This window comes from Microcaecilia unicolor, chromosome 7, assembly GCF_901765095.1.
Source record: "Microcaecilia unicolor chromosome 7, aMicUni1.1, whole genome shotgun sequence".
NCBI lineage: Eukaryota > Metazoa > Chordata > Amphibia > Gymnophiona > Siphonopidae > Microcaecilia > Microcaecilia unicolor.
This window is the reverse complement of record NC_044037.1, coordinates 11,188,975-11,207,867: the sequence shown is the minus strand read 5'-3', so window position 1 is coordinate 11,207,867 and position 18,893 is coordinate 11,188,975. Positions and strand designations below refer to the sequence as shown.

General features: G+C 43.6%; 1 protein-coding gene across 1 annotated transcript in view; it reads left to right on the top strand.

Moving 5' to 3' along the window:
* The window catches only part of ZC3H12B (zinc finger CCCH-type containing 12B), a 135,638-nt gene extending 125,419 nt beyond the window's left edge, over nucleotides 1-10,219 (top strand). The window contains exons 4-6 of the mRNA XM_030210305.1: nucleotides 2,206-2,440; nucleotides 5,601-5,707; nucleotides 8,094-10,219. Coding sequence (XP_030066165.1) covers nucleotides 2,206-2,440; nucleotides 5,601-5,707; nucleotides 8,094-9,514 — 1,763 coding nt within the window. The 3' untranslated portion in view covers nucleotides 9,515-10,219. The remainder of the gene's footprint in view (nucleotides 1-2,205; nucleotides 2,441-5,600; nucleotides 5,708-8,093) is intronic.
* Nucleotides 10,220-18,893: the final 8,674 nt, after the last annotated feature.

Here is an 18,893-nt window from a genome sequence, read left to right as displayed (position 1 = left end):
AACTCCAGAATATTAAGTGGCAAAAATGGAGATATTTGAGAGGAAAGTGTAGGTTACAATGGTGTCTGTGGGCTACTGGAGGGCAGGCTGAGCAATCACAACCCTTGTACCATAGGAATATTTACTTTTCATGGGGATAGGATAGAGACGTTTAAATACCTCAGTGGCATTAATGTACAGGAGATGAGCCTTTTTCAAATGAAGGAAAACTCTGGAATGAGAGGGCATAGGATGAAGTTAAGAGAAAATAGGCTTAGGAGGCATCTAAGAAAATATTCTTTCACGGAAAGGGTGGTGAATACGTGGAATGGCCTCCCAGTGGAGGTCATGGAGACGAGAACTGTGTCAGAATTTAAGAAAGCATGGGACAGGCAGGTGGGATCCCTTAGGAAAAGGAGGGTTTAGTGGTTACTGAGGAAGGGCAGACTGGATGGGCCATTTGGCCTTTATCTGCTGTTATGTTTCTATGACAGAAGAATTCTGGGTGTAATATTGCAGCCCAGTGGTGATCAGCCTCTTTGATTAAAACGCTGACTCTGGCCGGCTGAATTAGCCCTGGAAAGTTAGTTCTGGGTCATGTGCGGTCACCAGGGCTAAATGTTCTAGCGCTGGCCGCCAGAGCTTATGTGCGTCCCAGCCGATATTGAAGACAGTTATGCAGGCCCTGGCTGAATATCAGCTGGGACCCGCATAATTCAAAAAAACTTTCAGAGGCTTTCTAATCCCACCCACCCACCCACCCCCTCCTACCTTTCCAACATGCAGGATACTCCCTGCCCCCAGCCTACCTGCAATCCCTGGTGGTCCAGCGGGGGTGGTGGGGGCAGGAGCAAAGTCACTCGCTCCTGCTCTTAGCGGCTGTATCTATGACCTGAGTTTGCCATTTACTATTTGAAATGTGGGTTCTTTGTTGTAATCATCTTGATCTGTGCTGAAAATGTTATAACCCTGCTTCTGGAATTTGAATTCATGTACAAACTTAGGTCCCTATTTACTAAGCATTTTCCCCAGAGAGACAAAATAAAGGAGAACCTCTAGTAAACAGGCCCCTCGGGTTGTAAATTATTTGCTGAGTAACCTACTATACCGTAATGTACCTCATGTTGGGCTTGGACAGGTGAGTGATGAAATCCAAGTTGATTTATTGGAGATTGAGAAGGTGTTATTCAGATATTAGATGTCCAGAAACCGGCATTTAAACGTTCATAGTGCATGAGTTTGTATAGCTCAGTTTTACAAAGCTGGGATATAAATATCTAAAACTGAAGAATGTCCATATAGCAAGGGGGGGGGGGGTGGTCTGGGCATGTTGTAGGTGGGCCCAAGATATAAATATTCATACCCCATTTCAGAAGGAGAATTAACATCTACGTCATGTCAGGAGAGTGCTATTGAGCAGAACTCTACTGGAAGAATTAGGGGACGTCACCTCCTTAAATCCCCATTCCTCAAAAGCAAAGCTGGCAAGGGATAAATGAATGTTTGCTCCTATCGTGGCTGACTTAAACATTCATGTTCCAGCAGATAAACATTTATGTAATGTAATCTAATGTGAGACTTGTACCGCTCAAATTTCAGCCGGAGGTTCTCGGCAGCTTACATCAAGAAATAACCAACATAAAAAACTATTTCAAAAAATCCCCAGACCCATACATCAGAATAACAGAAGTAAAGTCTTAAAACTTATCAAATAAAATAGTTTTCAATTTCCTTCAAAATCATACATAATTTGATTCCACTCTAGCATACAGAGGGAGCTCATTCCATATGGAAATTACCCGAAAAAACCCCATAGAATCATGTTGTCGTTTAAAGTGTTAACTTTTAAAAATTGGGTACCTTAATAAAAATGCTGTCAGAGATGTTCATAATTCCTGTTTTGCCCCATCGATTAGACATTCATTTTCTAAAATGTCCACGTAGCCTGGTGCATAAAAGTTAATTTAGCCATATATTTTAGAACAGGTTCTACATTGGCAGATTCTCTTCTGAGATATTAGCGGAACTTGTCAAATGTCTCACCTCTGTTAAGTAGCACAGTATGTGACAGTTGGCTGTGCGTTTCGTTGTGATACGGGAAGAGAAGTGTTGTTTGCAAGCGTTTGTCTTGCTTTCTCTACTGGCAAATCATTTATTGCTTTCATGGAGGAAATCTTGGTTTTTGGAATGCCTCTCTCACTAGGACCTTTCTGCATATATTCTCAGATCAAGAGGTTTTGCGCAGGTTGGAGAAGGAGAAAATTCTCGTCTTCACTCCATCTCGGAGAGTGCAGGGCAGGCGAGTGGTGTGTTATGACGATCGGTTTATTGTCAAGCTGGCCTTTGACTCTGATGGGATCATTGTCTCCAATGACAACTACCGAGACCTTCAAAATGAGAAACCGGAGTGGAAGAAGTTCATTGAGGAGCGATTGCTGATGTACTCCTTTGTGAACGACAAGTAGGTCACAAATAAAACAAGCCTTTTGTAAGGAAATTCTTAAAATGCTTTTATCGATACTTGCCAGTACTTCTTTTTGAATTGTACGTGTCCTTATGAATTGAATTTTTAATTGTATTCTGTCGTTTGTATTTATGAAATTGAAAAGCTTAGCTGCAAAACCAAAGTACATCTTTTTTTTTCAAAAACAAGTTTATACTAGAAACAGGGTGCCTTCTTAGTCACGAAATGTATGAAATTTGCACTGAAAGGCATTTACTCATGTATAGTATTCAGTGAAAACATTTTCCTATATTGACTAGAACTCTTGAAAACAAAAACATTCATTTGTCCAGAAAACAGCTTTTCGCATTACCAGGTTTTGGAATTAAGTTCCTCAATTGTATGATCACTTGTTATGAGACACTCTGGATGGCCCTGTGGGACTAAAAGGGTGAGTATAGGATTAGATTAATACGAGGAGCTAGGCACGATGTGTTCTTATTTTAGCCTGAGCAGTGGAAAGAGAGGATGGCTTCAGGGATTCTGCAGCTCAAGGATTAAACCTCAGATCCAGCCACTGAGGTAGAAACTACAAATAAATAACAAAACGGTCCCAGGTTGGGGGGAGGGGGTATTACTGGAAGTATCAAATATGTTCATACTGCTGCCAGCAAATGAACTGTGTACTTATCTCAACATATATATTATATTATATTACATTTGTACCCCGCGTTTTCCCACTCATGGCAGGCTCAAGGCGGCGGGCAATGGAGGGTTAAGTGACTTGCCCAGAGTCACAAGGAGCTGCCTGTGCCGGGAATCGAACTCAGTTCCTCAGGACCAAAGTCCACCACCCTAACCACTAGGCCACTCCTCCACTGTTGCTACTATTTGAAGTCGGCCCTTGCAGATCACCAATGTGGCCGCTCAGGCTTCTGCTTCTGTGAGTCTGACATCCTGCAGCAGAAGCCTGCGCGGCCACATTGGTGATCTGCAAGGGCCGACTTCTATATGGAATGTTGCTAGTGGAATAGCAACATTCCATGTAGAATCTCAAATAGTACCAACATTCCATGTAGAATCTCCACTCCTCCACTGTTGCTACTATTTCAGATTCTACATGGAATGTTGCTATTCCACTAGCAACATTCCATATAGAAGTCGGCCCTTGCAGATCACCAATGTGGCCGCGCAGGCTTCTGCTGCAGGACGTCAGACTCACAGAAACACAAGCCTGCGCAGCCTTCTACATGGAATGTTGCTAGTGGAATAGCAACATTCCATGTAGAATCTCCAATAGTAGCAACATTCCATGTAGAATCTCCAATAGTATCTATTTTATTTTTGTTACATTTGTACCCTGCGCTTTCCCACTTATGGCAGGCTCAATGTGGCTTACATGGGGCAATGGAGGGTTAAGTGACTTGCCCAGAGTCACAAGGAGCTGCCTGTGCCTGAAGTGGGAATTGAACCCAGTTCCCCAGGACCAAAGTCCACCACCCTAACCACTAGGCCACTCCTCCTGCGCAAGAGAATGGCAGTACTCAATTGGAAGCTTCCCTCGTTGACATTAATTCCAAACTTTCATCTCCATTAACACAATTCCACCCCAGTCAAGGACTGTTTGGTTGTTGAGGGTTTGGGGCAATAACAAGTTTATACTCCTGAGTCTATTATTATTTTTATAGTGAGAAACTACACATAAGTACCCAAGCTACTACCTTATTCATAGTGGAAGTTCCAACACTCATTTGAGTGCCAGGAGCGGGACTGTAGAGAAAGCCTTAGAGGATGAGGCTGCCCTGGTGCCTCCGTGGCACATGCCTGTGCTGAGGAACCTTCTGCAGGGCAGTGAGCAGCGTAGGTGGTGGTACAGAATTGCCCTCCCCCCCCAAAAAAAAAAAACCAAAACCAAGGGATACTACATGGATGTTACTGGGTCAGGTCGTCTGCTTCCTGAGCTAGTTGAGGGTGCTGCAGAAGTCATGAAGTTGGAGGAGGGCAGATTTAGAGCATGTGATGAAGGTTATGGAAGGAACCAGAGTAATGACTCCCATTCACTCCCACCCTCAGGATTGTTGCTGCAGTGCTCTTGTTAGTCATTGTGAGTTAAGGCGTAATCCGGCAGTACCCTAGCACTCATTTGGATCAGTACAATCGTAATGTGTCTTGGGGCTCTGGAACTCTCCTCCAACACCAACATGGGAATATGGAGGGAGGCAGCTTGAGTGGTAGCCTCTAAGGAGAGAAATGTCACCTAGGCGAACTCAAGAGTAGAACAGTTAGAGCTCCAAACATCACCCCCATCTCACTGAACGCTGTACTCCATTTTATTCATTTGATGCACCGGTATTCTCGAGGTTGCTATTCTTCCAGTCAAACCCCGACTACACACCCTTCCTTCTCCACTACGCCTGTTCCCCTTCCACCAACCCCCACTCAGTCTTCCAGTCCATGCTGTCCCCACCCCCGTCTTCACTCAATTCTTACTCTATTTCCATCCCTGCCCAGCAAGCGGGACAGCAACAGTGGCAGTCTTTCATTTCTAATCTTCAGAAATCGGTGATTTGGCCACACAGCTCAAAAAACACTTCAGAAGACAAGCATCGATAGTAGGACGGAGGACATGCAGCTGCTGGAAGTTTGTTGGGGGAAATTATGCTTGCAATGCAGATGATCCTCTGTTCATCCTCCTGAGTCATATCTCTCACATTTCCTCATTCCCCCCCCCCCCCCCCCCCCCCCGAGTTCTTTATTTCCTGGCTGCTTGGTGGGAGCCTCATTGGCCCTAACAGTTGACAGATTGTGCCACAGAAAGGTGGAATGTCAAATCTATGATCCTTTATCCTTTTGTTTGTGGTCCCTGGCACCTGATCATTCTTTGCAAGAGTTGTATGATGCCTCATGCGAAGAATGTGTGGGCATTTGGGCACCACGGTGCCAGGGAGCGGAAACAAGAAGCTGTTCAGGGACTGTAAGGTCTGCAGTGGCTGCAAAGAGCGGAGGGAGAAGAAGAAAGGTAATCTGTTGCCCCCTACAAGTGTCAGATCTTGGGCACAGGACCTGATTGCCCATTCACAAAGATGTTCAACTAGCCCAGATGAAAAACAGAAACACTTAGACGATGGATTGCTATAAGACTGAAATGAAATCAAACACGTTTGTCGTTGCGTTGCAGGTTCATGCCTCCCGATGACCCACTAGGCCGCCATGGACCAAGCCTTGAAAACTTTTTAAGAAAAAGGCCTGTGATTCCAGAGCATAAGAAACAGCCGTGTCCCTATGGTAAGAGCAGAAGTGTATCTTTTTTTTAACAATACATGGGACTGAGAAAAATCTGTAAACTGCCCCAGTCCCCCTGGAGGAGCAGTGGCATTCATTATTGATTCCACTGTATGAAAATCAGAAATTCTCAGTTTTACATTGTATTTTCTCTTCCTCTCCTCAAGTTTCAGGCCAGCTTATTTTTTGGATTGGGGGGGGGGGGGGGGGAGTTGGTGGTGAGCAGAGTCCTTTTGGGTTAGATAAGGTTTTGTGACTTCAGTGGCGTTCCTACCCTTGATGACACCCGGGGCGGATCACTGATGCCCCCCCCCCGCGAAATGACACCCCCCCTGGGTGCATGCCGCTGGGGGGGGGGGGGGTGCCGCGGCGCGTGCCTGTGGGCTCCGAGTTCGCTACGCTAACTTCGCTGGTTCGCTGCAGGTCCCTCTGCAGTAACCTGTTCCGGGGCAGAGGGAGGGAGCTGCAACGAACCAGCGAAGTTAGCGTAGCGAACTTGGAGCCCACAGGCGCGCGCCGTGGCACCCCCCAGCGGCGTGCACCCGGGGCAGACCGCCCCCACCGCCCCTCCCTTGGTACGCCACTGTGTGACTTGCATGTTGAAGGAAGCCAGGAAATCAGCTTGGCTTTATTTATTTACTTGTTGCATTTGTATCCCACATTTTCCCACCTATTTGCAGGCTCAATGTGGCTTCCATAGTACCGGAGGTGCGTTTGCAGTCTCCGGTGTTTACAAATACAGAGTGATGATGAGAGAAAGATCATGTGGGACAACCACATAAGCTCGTTGAACAGTGGTAGAGCTGTGTTTTGTGCAATTTGAATTGACTCATTTTAAGCCTGGATAATTTAGGGCTTCTTTTACAAAGCTGTGACAGCGGCTTTGTAAAAAAGGCCCTAAATAACCGTTTTAGGCCCACTTGACAAACAACCTATAGTAACAGAAATGAAAGTGGGAATATCTGAAAAATAACAAAACTGAGAAGTATGATTTCAGAATTCTCAAGTTAAGACCAAATGTTTTAGTTGATCAAGGGGGTTTAAAAGTGTACTCAAGGCAAAAAAAAACATGATTCACATTAAGATCCCAGAGCAAGGCAGCAGCAAAAAAAAGAGCTAACTTTTATATGTCCGATTTCCAATGAAACTGGGGGGAAAAGCAACATGAAGGAAGTTATCAACCTCTAAAATCTGGTGATGTCAACTGATCTAAATGAGGTACTTAGAAGTGTATAGTTACCCAATAGTTGAAATAGCAGTGTTACTCACCTGTAGCAGATGTTCTCTGCCAGGACAATTACTCTCAAAAAGTCCTCACGTGGACGCTAATCAGCGTTCCAACAAAACCTTTTAGAAGTCTTTGGAATGCCCGCACTGAGCATGCACAAGCACTTTCCCATCTTCCCAAGTCACGAGGGACTTGCAATTGGATACAAAGCAAATGCAATTCCTGCCCGCTGTACTCAGAGAACACCTGCTACAGGTAAGTTCACTTTCTCCAAGAACAAGACAACAAATTCTCACAGACAGGAATCCCTAAAATAGAAGCATAGAAAAAGTCATCCTGGAAGCAGCTTTTTGGAATTATATTTTAGTTTGGCTAAAATCAAACTTAAAAACTTCCAAACCAGTTCAGGAAAACAAACATTGGCGTGGTCATTTGGGATTGGAGAGATGTCTTATTATTTCTTCAGGGTCTATAGAAGAATCAGATGACAGTTTAGCTGTAGCAGCTTTGAGAAAACTGGGTAAGAAGTAAAGAAAAGCTGTGGGACATCAGAATAAAGAGCTGGGCACCAGCTGCTGTGAGACCAAACTTGGCCAGCCAGTGGTGCTAAAACCGAGACTACCATAGCTTAACTTCTATGTGTATTTGTGATTCTATAAACTAGAGAGTGTGCATGGCAGCAGTGGTGTTCCTAGGGTGGCTGACACCCGAGGTGGATCGCCGATGCACCCCCCCCCCCCCCCCGGGTGCAGCGTCCTCCCCCCCCCCCCCGGTGAAAGCCCCCCCGGGTGCGTTTTTACCTGCTGGGGGGGGGGGGGGGCCGCGCGCCTGTCAGCTTCGCTCGTTCCATACTCCCTTTGCCCCGGAACAGGAAGTAACCTGTTCTGGGGCAGAGGTAGCACGGAACGAGCGGAGCCAACAGGCGCGTGGCACCCAGGGCGGACCGCACCCCCCCCCCCCCCCCAGGAACGCCACTGCATGGCAGGAACCTTAATTCTACGTCAAGAATAAGAGCCCTCCAATGAATTAGCCAGTTCTAATAATGAAATGCTTCTGAGCAGGGACTGTCCTTCCATGTTAAATTGTACAGCGCTGCGTAACCCTAGTAGCGCTTTAGAAATGTTAAATAGTAGTAGTAATTCAGTTCTATGTTGTTTCTAGGTAAAAAGTGCACATATGGACATAAGTGCAAGTACTACCATCCAGAACGGGCAAACCAGCCACAGCGGTCTGTAGCAGATGAACTTCGGATCAGTGCTAAGTTATCGGCAGTGAAAACAATGAGTGAAGGTGCGCTGGTCAAATGCGGCACTGGCACGCCCACCGCCCAAGGTGAAGCAACCTCCGAAGCGAAACGCATCGCTCCGAAACGCCAGTCAGATCCCAGTATTCGCTCGGTTGCTGTGGAACCAGAGGAGAGGCTGTCCATAGCTCGCAAATCCGAGGCCAACTCTGTCCCATCCCTTGTGTCGGCACTGAGTGTTCCAACCATTCCACCCAGTAAAAGCCATGCTGCTGGTGCACTGAACACTCGATCTGCAAGTAGTCCAGTGCCTGGATCATCGCAATTTGCCCATCAGAAATCCGCTTTAGATCACATGACCAGCATGCAGTACCCACCCATTCTGGTGACCAATAGCCATGGAACCTCTGTGAGTTATGCAGAACAGTATCCAAAATATGAATCTCTGGGAGATCATGGTTACTATTCCATGCTAAGTGACTTCTCCAATCTCAGCATCAGCAACATGCCTAGCACTGACTATTATGTGTCTGAGCAAGAACATGGGTTGTACTCCAGGAACTCCAGTCCCTGTCCCGACAATTGTTTGAGCCATACAAGTACTGAGTCCTATTCCTCTTACAGTGACTTATATTTGGGTTTATCGGATCCCGCTCCAGAAGACAACATGAAGGTTCCTCGAGCTCCCTCCCAGAATCGTCTCCAGCCCTTTGCCCACGGTTACCATGAAACCTTAACTAGAGTTCAGAGCTATGAGCCTGAGGAGCCTAAGCAACCTCCAGCCAAACAGTCCATTTCCCATCTAGCACTAAACATCCAGCACCCAGCGGTTGGCGCACGCTCTAGTTGTCCTGGAGACTATCCTGTGCCTCAAAGCATGCATCCTTCTGCCACTTCCCAGCCAGGAAGGGCGCTGGTCATGACGAGGATGGACAGCATTTCAGATTCCCGTCTGTATGAAAGCAATCCCATGAGGCAGAGGAGACCACCCCTGTGCCGAGAGCAGCATGCCAGCTGGGATCCACTGCCTGGTCCTGCAGACCCCTATGCCTATCAGTCTTATCCCCTGAGTAACAACCTCATGCAGCCTTGTTATGAACCAGTCATGGTTCGCAGTATGCCCGAAAAGATGGAGCAGCTCTGGAGGTTTCCGTGGGTCGGGATAGCTGAGTCCAGGGAGCAGCATATCATTCCTGAACACCAGTATCAAACATACAAAAATCTCTGCAATATATTCCCCCCAGGCCTGGTCCTCTCTGTAATGGAGAAGAACCCTCACATGACGGATGCACAGCAGTTGGCAGCTGTGATTGTTACCAAATTACGATCAGGACGCTAGAGCATTTGATAGAACCTGGACAATAGTATCTATTGTGTATGTGAAGACCGAGATCTTCGTTCTGATTCAAATGCAGAAAATTTAGAATTCTGCTGTAAATATTTTCATATTCTGTGCTACGGAATATTGTATAGAACTGTATTGATTAAGCCTAATAATTATTAGGTTTAATCCATAACCATATGGGTTGTTTTTTTTTTTTTTAAATTGAAATTTTAAATATATTTAAAAGGAAGTGCATACCTTACTGCATGGATTCGTCCTTACTAAATAGGCCAGATTAATGAAGCGGTACAAGACTTCCCCCATCTGTCCAAAAATAACATTCAGATGTATCGTTGCTTGCCTAAAGGTATATTTGCCATGAAATATACCCTGTTTGGCGTCAAGACAAGCCTTGCAACTTGCTGTCTGCTGCTGGTGAACATACACAATTTCAAGTAATCCATCAGCTAGCTGAGAAAGAGCTAAAAGTCTTTGGTGACATTAACCATGCAGCTGTCCGCTCTTGGCTTCTCAAAACTGCCCTCCCCATTAGGTAGACATTTACCTAGGTAAACCCGACGGAAAACTGCTCACTGGATACATGAGTGAAAGTGCATGTGGGGATGAAAAATGTGTGCACTTTCACCTGCAGTTTAGGGGGTGGGGAGGGAAACGATGCACGGAGATTTGAACAGGGGTGGGCAACCTGCGGCCTGCGAGACCATGGGAAGTATACAGAGAAAACGTTATTAACCAGAGTTTTGGCAAATTTTAAATACTGTATTTTTCAAATATTTTCAGAATAGCCATTAGCGGTTTGTTTCAGTTAACGCTTTACTTATTTATTAATCACAGGAGGTCTGTGCATTTCCGGTTCAATCACTTAAATTTTTTAGATTCTGCCTTCCACAAAGCGGAGCACAAAGAAAACATTTACAATAAAATACATAATAAAAATAATAAATACAATGATCAGTCTCAAAACAAAGAAAACAAACTTGGCATAAAAGATAAAACAGAACAATCGCGTACAGAGGATCATTTTCAAAGCGCGTAGACTTAAATAGATTTGTTTCCTAAAAATGTTGCTGTCATTATTCTAAGATAGCGTGGAATCTGATTGCGCTCTCTGGACCAGCATTTGCCATTATGTAATGTTGCGGTCCACTATGTATAATGGTTGCCCACCCCTGGGTTAGATTGTGTCCACTGGTACGGACAGTTTCTAACCTAAGCTCTGCCTGGTTTTCTGAAGGGAGTACAAGCAAATGCAGCTAGTTTCAGAGACTTTGCATTGCTTTTAAACAGTCCCATCAGAGCCTTTACTGGGGAACTGGTAAATGTTAACAGCCCTTTTCACTGCGATCGGTCACTTACAGCAGTAGTTGTGAGTACTCTTTGGTCTTTAGCCAGCAGTGATAGAACAGTGGGATATGTGCATTGTCTAGACCTATGGCCATTTAGTAGAACGGATTAAGAACATACCTTAATGTGTGTTGGCAGCAGCAGGGTTCATACTGTACTGCGTCCCTTTAAGTGGACTTGTTCCGCAGAATATCAGGCAACTGCACTTTTACATTTCATGAGACGGTGACAGCTTTTTTGTTATTTTCTCCACTAGGGGGGGGGGGGGTCCTTTTACTAAGCCATGTAAGCATCTACGGGCACCCAACATGCGCCACAATGGACTTACCGCCCGACTACCGCATGGCTCTTGCGGTAATTTCATTTTTGGCGCACGTCCAAAAAATATTTCTTAATTTTCGGGCGCTCGTAATGAGTGCGCGCCAAGTGGCATTTGGCACTCGTAGGCCATTACCGCCCGATTACTGCGTGAGTCTTTACCGCTAGGTCAATGGCTGGCAGTAAGGTCTCAGGCCCAAAATGCCGTATGTCCATTTTCGGCAAAAATTTTAAAAAAGGCCTTTTTTTTACAGGTGCGCTAAAAAAATGGATTGGCGTGCGACCAAAACCCACGCCTTACACTACCACAAGCCATTTTTCAGCATGCCTTTGTAAAAGGACCCCTAGGTCTCTTAATTATTCACATGTGGTACAGTGACACTACATTTTAAATTAATTCCCTAAAGTCCTTACAAATCTCTATATTAAAATTTCCTCTGAATATAAACCACCCAGCCGGCACCTGATTTCCTCTAGAATTCCTTTATTTATACAAAAAGTCCTAAGTGGATGTGACTTCCCATTTGCCTCTGAAAAGGGAGACTCCAGAGTTGCACTTCAAACCCATGGCAAGGTGTGCATGACCTTCTGGCAGGGTAGAGGAACACTAGTAGATATTACAAGACCCACCTCTTACTTGGGGGAGACCAGTTCTGCAGCTTGATGCCTTGTGAGGCCTTGATTGTTTTTTTTAACGCTGCACTGAAATGCTCCCCTGCTGTTTTCTTCTATTCTTTTTATTTCTTGAAATCCAGTGTGTATAAAATATTTCAACATTTTGAAGCATTAGTAGCTCGCTATGTTTCGAGCTAGGAGCTGTTGACTTGTAGTTTTTTTTCATGAAAGTTGAGAAGGGCCTGCTTTGTCGGCCTTTTGTTGCTTCATGAGAAGGTGTGACACTGCCTAAATGTTTCTTACTGTGAAACACACAGAACGTGAGGCTGCAGTCAGGGTTCTTTCTGGTGTTTTGATAGGGGCTTGCTGGCTGCTCTTGGTACCATGGCACTTCTCTCCCCCTCTTTCCCTGGATGTAGCAGGAGGTTTATCTTGTGCAATATTGAAACAGAAAGCTATAGGTTTAATCATACGTTAATAGTCCAGCCTTTTAAATAGATGTCAGTACTAGACTTCCTGAATGTAATGTCCTAAAATACCATTCATTACATTATCTTTAATGCCAAAGATCCATATACTAGTTTAAAAAAAAAAATCCGATTTTTGTAGAATAAGAATGTGGGTGGAATAGCTCCTTTCATTCAGGCAGGACCTGCTATAATTTAGGCATTTTGGAATAGGAACAGAGGCAGATGGTCCTTGAGGAAGGTGATTTTAGCGTCACAAACCCTTGGTTTACCTTTCCTGGTCTTTAGTTTGAAATCTCTCTCTATGGTACAAAGCAGCCAAGAGCAATGCCTCAAATAACCAGAAATAACCTTTTGTTTGTTGATACAAATTGTATCTTTTTTCTTGATTGTATTTAAAAAATTTAAAAAAACCCCACCCTGTACAAATCTGATGTGTAGATTAGCTCCAGTATTGCCTTTCCCCACAGTCGTCGTGACACTGTGTGTCACTGTGAGGTCAGCCCTTGGCTACTCCTCTGTCTCTTCTTAACAGGCACTGTAGTTTATAGATGTCTTAGAGCATTTTTCCAATCCACTTTATTATATAATGTGTGTAGTTCTCTTGGGCTTAGTTTGTAAGCATTAAATGGTGTGTTTTCTCTTCTATTTATAAACCTGACCTGTTTATTGCTAGTCAAAGGGTCAATGTTACAATCCTGTCTGTAAATTGTTTCGAGTGACTGTGTCCCTTCTGCCTTCTTATTGTAAAATGAGAAGTAATTTAATGTGAATGTTTCTTTTTTTTTTTCTGGATCACATTTTCCATGTTGGTGTGAAATTCTTAAGTCCTTACAAGAGACAACAGGGCAACTTACAACCTTCATCCCGCAGCTCTCTGTTGGGACCTGGAGGATCCCCTGTAGCAGATAGATGTAGTTTAACACATCTTGCATGAGTTTAATTTCTGGCTTCAATTCTTCAAAATAATAAGAAGTAGGACACAGGAAATAGGCTTTAGGGTCTGCTAATTATATTAGTTGTCTCCTTTTCTAAGGAACAGATCATATCATAGTAATAGTCTCTCTTTTGGTCGGTTACTTTCAGGTAAAAGTCATCAGCTTTTTCAGTATTTTTACTGTAGACTATTCTGATTCTAGATGTGCCAACTCAAATAACCACCACCATTAAACACTGATACTTGAAATTAGGGTAAGTTATAAGGAAAATGTGATCATGTTTATACTGAAACTTTCTTTGTACAAATAATGTTTTTTTTTAGATCCGAGAAATGCATTAGAATATATTTAGACTATGCCCCTGTAGCAGCCTCTTCCTTCTCTGTGGTTGTGGCAAGAGAAGAGAATGCCAGCTTCAGAATGTGTGGCAACAGAGTTGCCGGTCAGAAATGAACCAGTATATTTCTGGACTGTATTAAATAATGTTTATTGCTTTTGTAAAGATGGTGTGTTAGCTGTGTATAGAGGTATTTTTATTACCGAGTCGTGTGCTGTAATTGTTCTGCCTTTTTCTTTTTTTTAGAATTGTTACAAATTGTACAATGTTATAAAATCTCTTTGGGTTTTCTAGTTGACCCAAACATAATGTAAGTCTCAATGACAAAAAAAAAAAAAGAGAGAGAAAATGCAGGTTAATAAATCAAGACTATTGTGTGTATGTCAGTGAAGTAATGTGCAATGTTTGTTGTATGGTTTGTATCACCATAGATATGTGACCTTTTTGTATGAAAACTTTGTTGAGTCAGGGCTCTTTGAGCAGCTGAGTGAAGTAGACACCTCTCCCCTCATTCTGTATAGTGCGCCAGTTCAGCACGCTACTTCCACACTAAAACAGGAGTACTTGCCCTCAGTGCTACATGCACATGGGCAAATGGTACGCTTACACTGAAACTGATGTTTACTCAAGCTACAGCCATGGCGTAAGGGGGCGTTGTAGAGGCCAACTCACTTTAATATTCTAAACTGGAATTCAGGCTTGGGGTGCTTTGGCCCCTAATGGTTAGAGCAGCGGGTAGGGAACCCTGGTTGAAATCCCACTGCTCTTTTCTGTGATTTTTGACAAATCACGTAACGCTCCATTGCCTCAGGTACAAACTTAGATTGTAAGCCCTCTGGGTACAGGGAAATACCTCCTCTATCTGAATGTAACTTGCCCTGAACTGCTATTGGAAAGACATGGTGAAATCCAAATAAAAAAAAAATTTGTTAAAGCATTTTCATTTAGCAATAAAATTCTGATTTTCCCCGAAAGATAACATCTTCACCTAGAATTTATGCTCCAAAAAGCATAAAGTTCCTGGTATATATAGAAATGTGCTGTACAAGCCAGTGTCTGAAGACATGGTTTTCCTAACTGGTGTCCCATCAGATCTTAGCAAGCATGTTGTGGAAAAGTTGTAGGTAACGCCTGTGCACAGCTGTAGTCTCACCCACCCATGCCAAACCCCAGGCTGGGGAACTAACGTGCAACACATCACCTGCTCATGATCCACTTTCTTACTGCAAGGCTGAGGGAAGTGAGCAGCACATGCAACTCACCCTGAGTGTTAGAGCCGGTGCCAGAGTTACTAAGGAAGCCAGGAACGGGGAGGTTGCTTTGATGGAGAAACTGAGGGGACAGAGAGGGAGGAGTCATCCAAATCGGTTGAGGAACTGAGGCTGAAGGTCCAAAGCCAAGCTCCTTCTCTGCACGACAATGGGGTCCTCGGTTATAGCTGAAGCTGTGATGAATAATCAAAGGCCTCTAGCTGCGGCCTGCAGAATCCCAGCAGTAGTTATCCACGGGTTCTGTGCAGATACAGGACCTGTGGATAACTGGTAGGATGGGACAGCTGCTGGAGCATGTCACTTAATTTCAAAATCTACTCCATTTACCTACTGCTGTATGGTTTAAAGTGGTTGCAGCCCACCATAAACTTAGGGTCTATATCCATCAAAAAGCTTCTTCAGTCCAATTTAATGGGTCTTTTTATTTGATATATTTTCCTAATATATCACGTCCCTTCTATTACCTAAATTCATCTACTTTTTATTCCAAAACTTGTAAGACTTTTGAAAGACTTATCCTATTCAGCAGTCCTGCAGTTTTACTTTTCCTTTTGGAGACAGTCACCACCATGAATTCACATTTGGCATGATGCTGTTTCCAAGGTTTTAGGCTCCTGAAATATATGAATTTAAAAACTGCAGGCCACACACCTTCCTTTATCTCCTCAATGTTTCTTTAACGTAAAATGGCTGCAGTATTTTTTTCCCGGTCATTTTTATATGACACACATCATTGTTTAGTCCATCACAAAGCTCTGTGGTTTCAACGACATCCCATTCTACTTCTCTGTTTTGAGCACAGATCCAACGCTGTTCATGATAATTTAAATGTGTTGGCTCTGCTGGTGAAACACTGGCTATTGAAAAAAAATACAATAAGTGCTATTAGATGGAGAATAATTGATAAGTGGGAGGGTGAAAATTATGAGATGCATTTAAATTATCATGAATTGCATGGGTTAAACAGAGAAGTAGAATGGATGACATTGATCGCACAGAGCTTTGTGATTGACTGAACAATGAAGTGTGTTGTATAAAAATGGCTGAAAGAAACACTGCAGCCATTTTAAGTTTAAAGAAACAGTGATGGTTTTTGGTGCATATAGCCCCTAAGTTAATGGTCCAAAAAAAAACAAAAACCAAACAACCTGAGTATACAGCAGTAGGTAGACTTGGTGAAGATATTGATGTGTTCTACCTATATGCCAAGAAATGAAATGTACTCTAGCGCCTTGGTGGATTTAATTTCAAAAGACACAGCTGTGCTTCTCTAGTGTGTGTCAAATCCATGTATGTCCACCTCCTCTTCCAATGTGGTGGTTTTTGTGGCCCTAGCTCTTCTGATTCTTTCTGTAGTCACACACATCTGCTCTGTAGAGACTAGAGTGCCACAGCACATTTGTTAAGGGAGGTATAGCTTATGCTTTATCATCATTTTCACTTATTTTTATGTGCCTGCCATAACATTCCCTCCTGGAAACAGCCACAAGATTCCCTCACACTACCTACTTTGATGTTGGCTATCCAATCTAGCAGTATCCTTCACAGCTACACAGAGCCTATGTCAGTGTTAAAGAAAACCCCAGCAGTCAGTGTCCAGTGGATACGAGGCAAACAGTCACAGAGTTCTGGCTTTAACTGCTTTGTGGCATTCAAAGCTCAAACACCAGCCCTCTAGCTAGAGACATAAATTAGGAAATAACACTCTGGCTACTTGAGCTTCGTTTTACATGGAAAATAGACCAACAATCCTAGTTCTAAATGTACTGCAACTTAGGCTCCAATGATATTGTCCTCACCCACACCCAGGTCTCTCTATACTAAGGGGCCATGTGCAGAGGAAACTACTTTGATACAGTTCTCCCAGCTAGTACTTTGGGAGTGAAAAACAAAACACCATAAGGATCTTATTTCACATGGGGCTGCAGAAACCAAAAGAAAGATACTGGATAGGAGGGGAGAGATTAGTAAGCTCGACACATGAGAGAGACCTTAGGGTGATGGTGTCTGAGGATCTGAAGGTGAACTTTCTAACTCTTCTCACTGTCTTACCTATCTATATGTTCCATCTTTAATTTACCCTTCACTATTGATTAAAATGTTGTCATTAGTATACCATGCCATACTTTGTATTGTTTTTGAATATTTTTACTGCTGTAATTGCTCATGTTTGAGCTATTCTTACTGTACACTTGAGTGAATTCCTTCAAAAAGGTGGTAAATAAATCCTGACGATGTGGCCAGAAGGATGCTAGGCTGCATAGAGAGGGGTATAACCAGCAGAAGAAAGGAAATGTTGATGCCCTACTTGGAGTATTGTGTTCAGTTTTGGAGGTCGTATCTAGCTAAGGATGTAAAAAGACTGGAAGTGGTGCAAAGAAAAGCTACAAAAATGGTATGGGATTTGCATTGCAAACCGTACACGGAGAGAGTTGCTGACCTGAACATGCATACCTTGGCAGAAGAAAGAAACAGAAGTGGCATGATACAGACATTCACATATTTGAAAGGTATTAATCCACAAACAAACCTTTTCTGGAGACAGGAAGGCGGTAGAACTAGAGGACATGAATTGAGGTTGACGGGGGGGGGGGCAGACTCAGGAGTAATGTCAGGAAGTATTTTGTCAAGGAAAGGGTGGTGGATACATGGAATGCCCTCCCGTGGGAGGTGGTGGTGATGAAAACAGTAACGGAATTCAAACATGCGTGGGATAAACACAAAGGAATCCTGCTTAGAAGGAATGGATCCACAGAATCTTAGCAGAGATTGGGTGACAGCGCCGGTAATTAGGAAACAAAACCACTGCTGGGTAGACTTCTACGGTCTGTGCCCTGAAGGACAAATCAAACTCAGGTATACATATAAAGTATTGCATACCATGTATAATAAGTTTGTTGTTGGGCAGACTGGATAGACCGTACAGGTCTACCCACCAATATATATACTTTATCCTGATCTGTCACTTCCAGGGCAGAGACAGTAGACGTCTGCTTGGCATTGGCCTTGCTCTCCAACCACTCCAGGGCACAGATGTCTGCCCTGTACTGGTGTTGCCATCTAATCAGGGCTAAGCTTGTTTGGGTCCATGCCTTCCATATAGGATGCCTTTGTGTTTATCCCACACATTTTGGAATTCATCTCCACCTCCTCCTATGGGGGTGTCTACCGCCCTCTCAATGAAAAACTATGACATTACTCCTGAGTTGCCCCCCCCCCCCCCCCCCCAAAAAAAAAAACCCCAACAACTTTAATTCATGTCCTCTAGTTCTACCACCTTTCTAGCTCTGGAAAAGGCATGTTTGTAGATTAATACTTTTCAAATATTGAAATGTCTATCATATCACCTGTCTCTCCTTTCCTCCAGTGAATACATCCTTGGGTTCTTAAGTCTCTCCTCATGTGGCGCAGATCCCATACCATTTTCATTACTTTTCTCTGAACCGCTTCAAGGCTTTTTACGTCCTTGGCAAGATACACCTCCTCTCTTCTGCTGGTTCTACCCCTCTATGTGCCCTCAAGCATCTTTCTGACCACGGCCATCACACTGTTTTGTCACTTTGAGAGCCTCATCCACCACCCCAATGTCTCTCTCTTGAGCTGTGCTAAATATCTTTCCTCCTTTATATTCTATTTTCTGTGTAGCAACAGCGCAGCTACATCCTGAAAGTCTGATTTTCACACTGACCTATGAGCACTGAGACACCTTTGTCTTATAAGGATCTATGTCCATCGCAGGTGATTTTGAGAAAATCAAAATCTAATCTTTGGCTTACTGTAACAAAGAATGGTCTTATTTGATAACAAAAATACTGTATAATCTTTTTAAGAGCACTAATTCTGTTGAGGCTGGCCAGGCAAGACTGGGTACATCTTAAATTGTATAGGTTCATAACATCCAATGATTCATTTGTAAAGGATTGTTGAGTTTATCAGTATCTCTAAATCTAACCTTTGGCTTACTGTAACAGCAAACGATGGTCTTAGTTGGTAACAAGAACAGATTGTACTCATACAACATACAATGACCACTGAAGATAAATCACAGACATTTTTACATAACTCTTATTGTGTCATGATTTG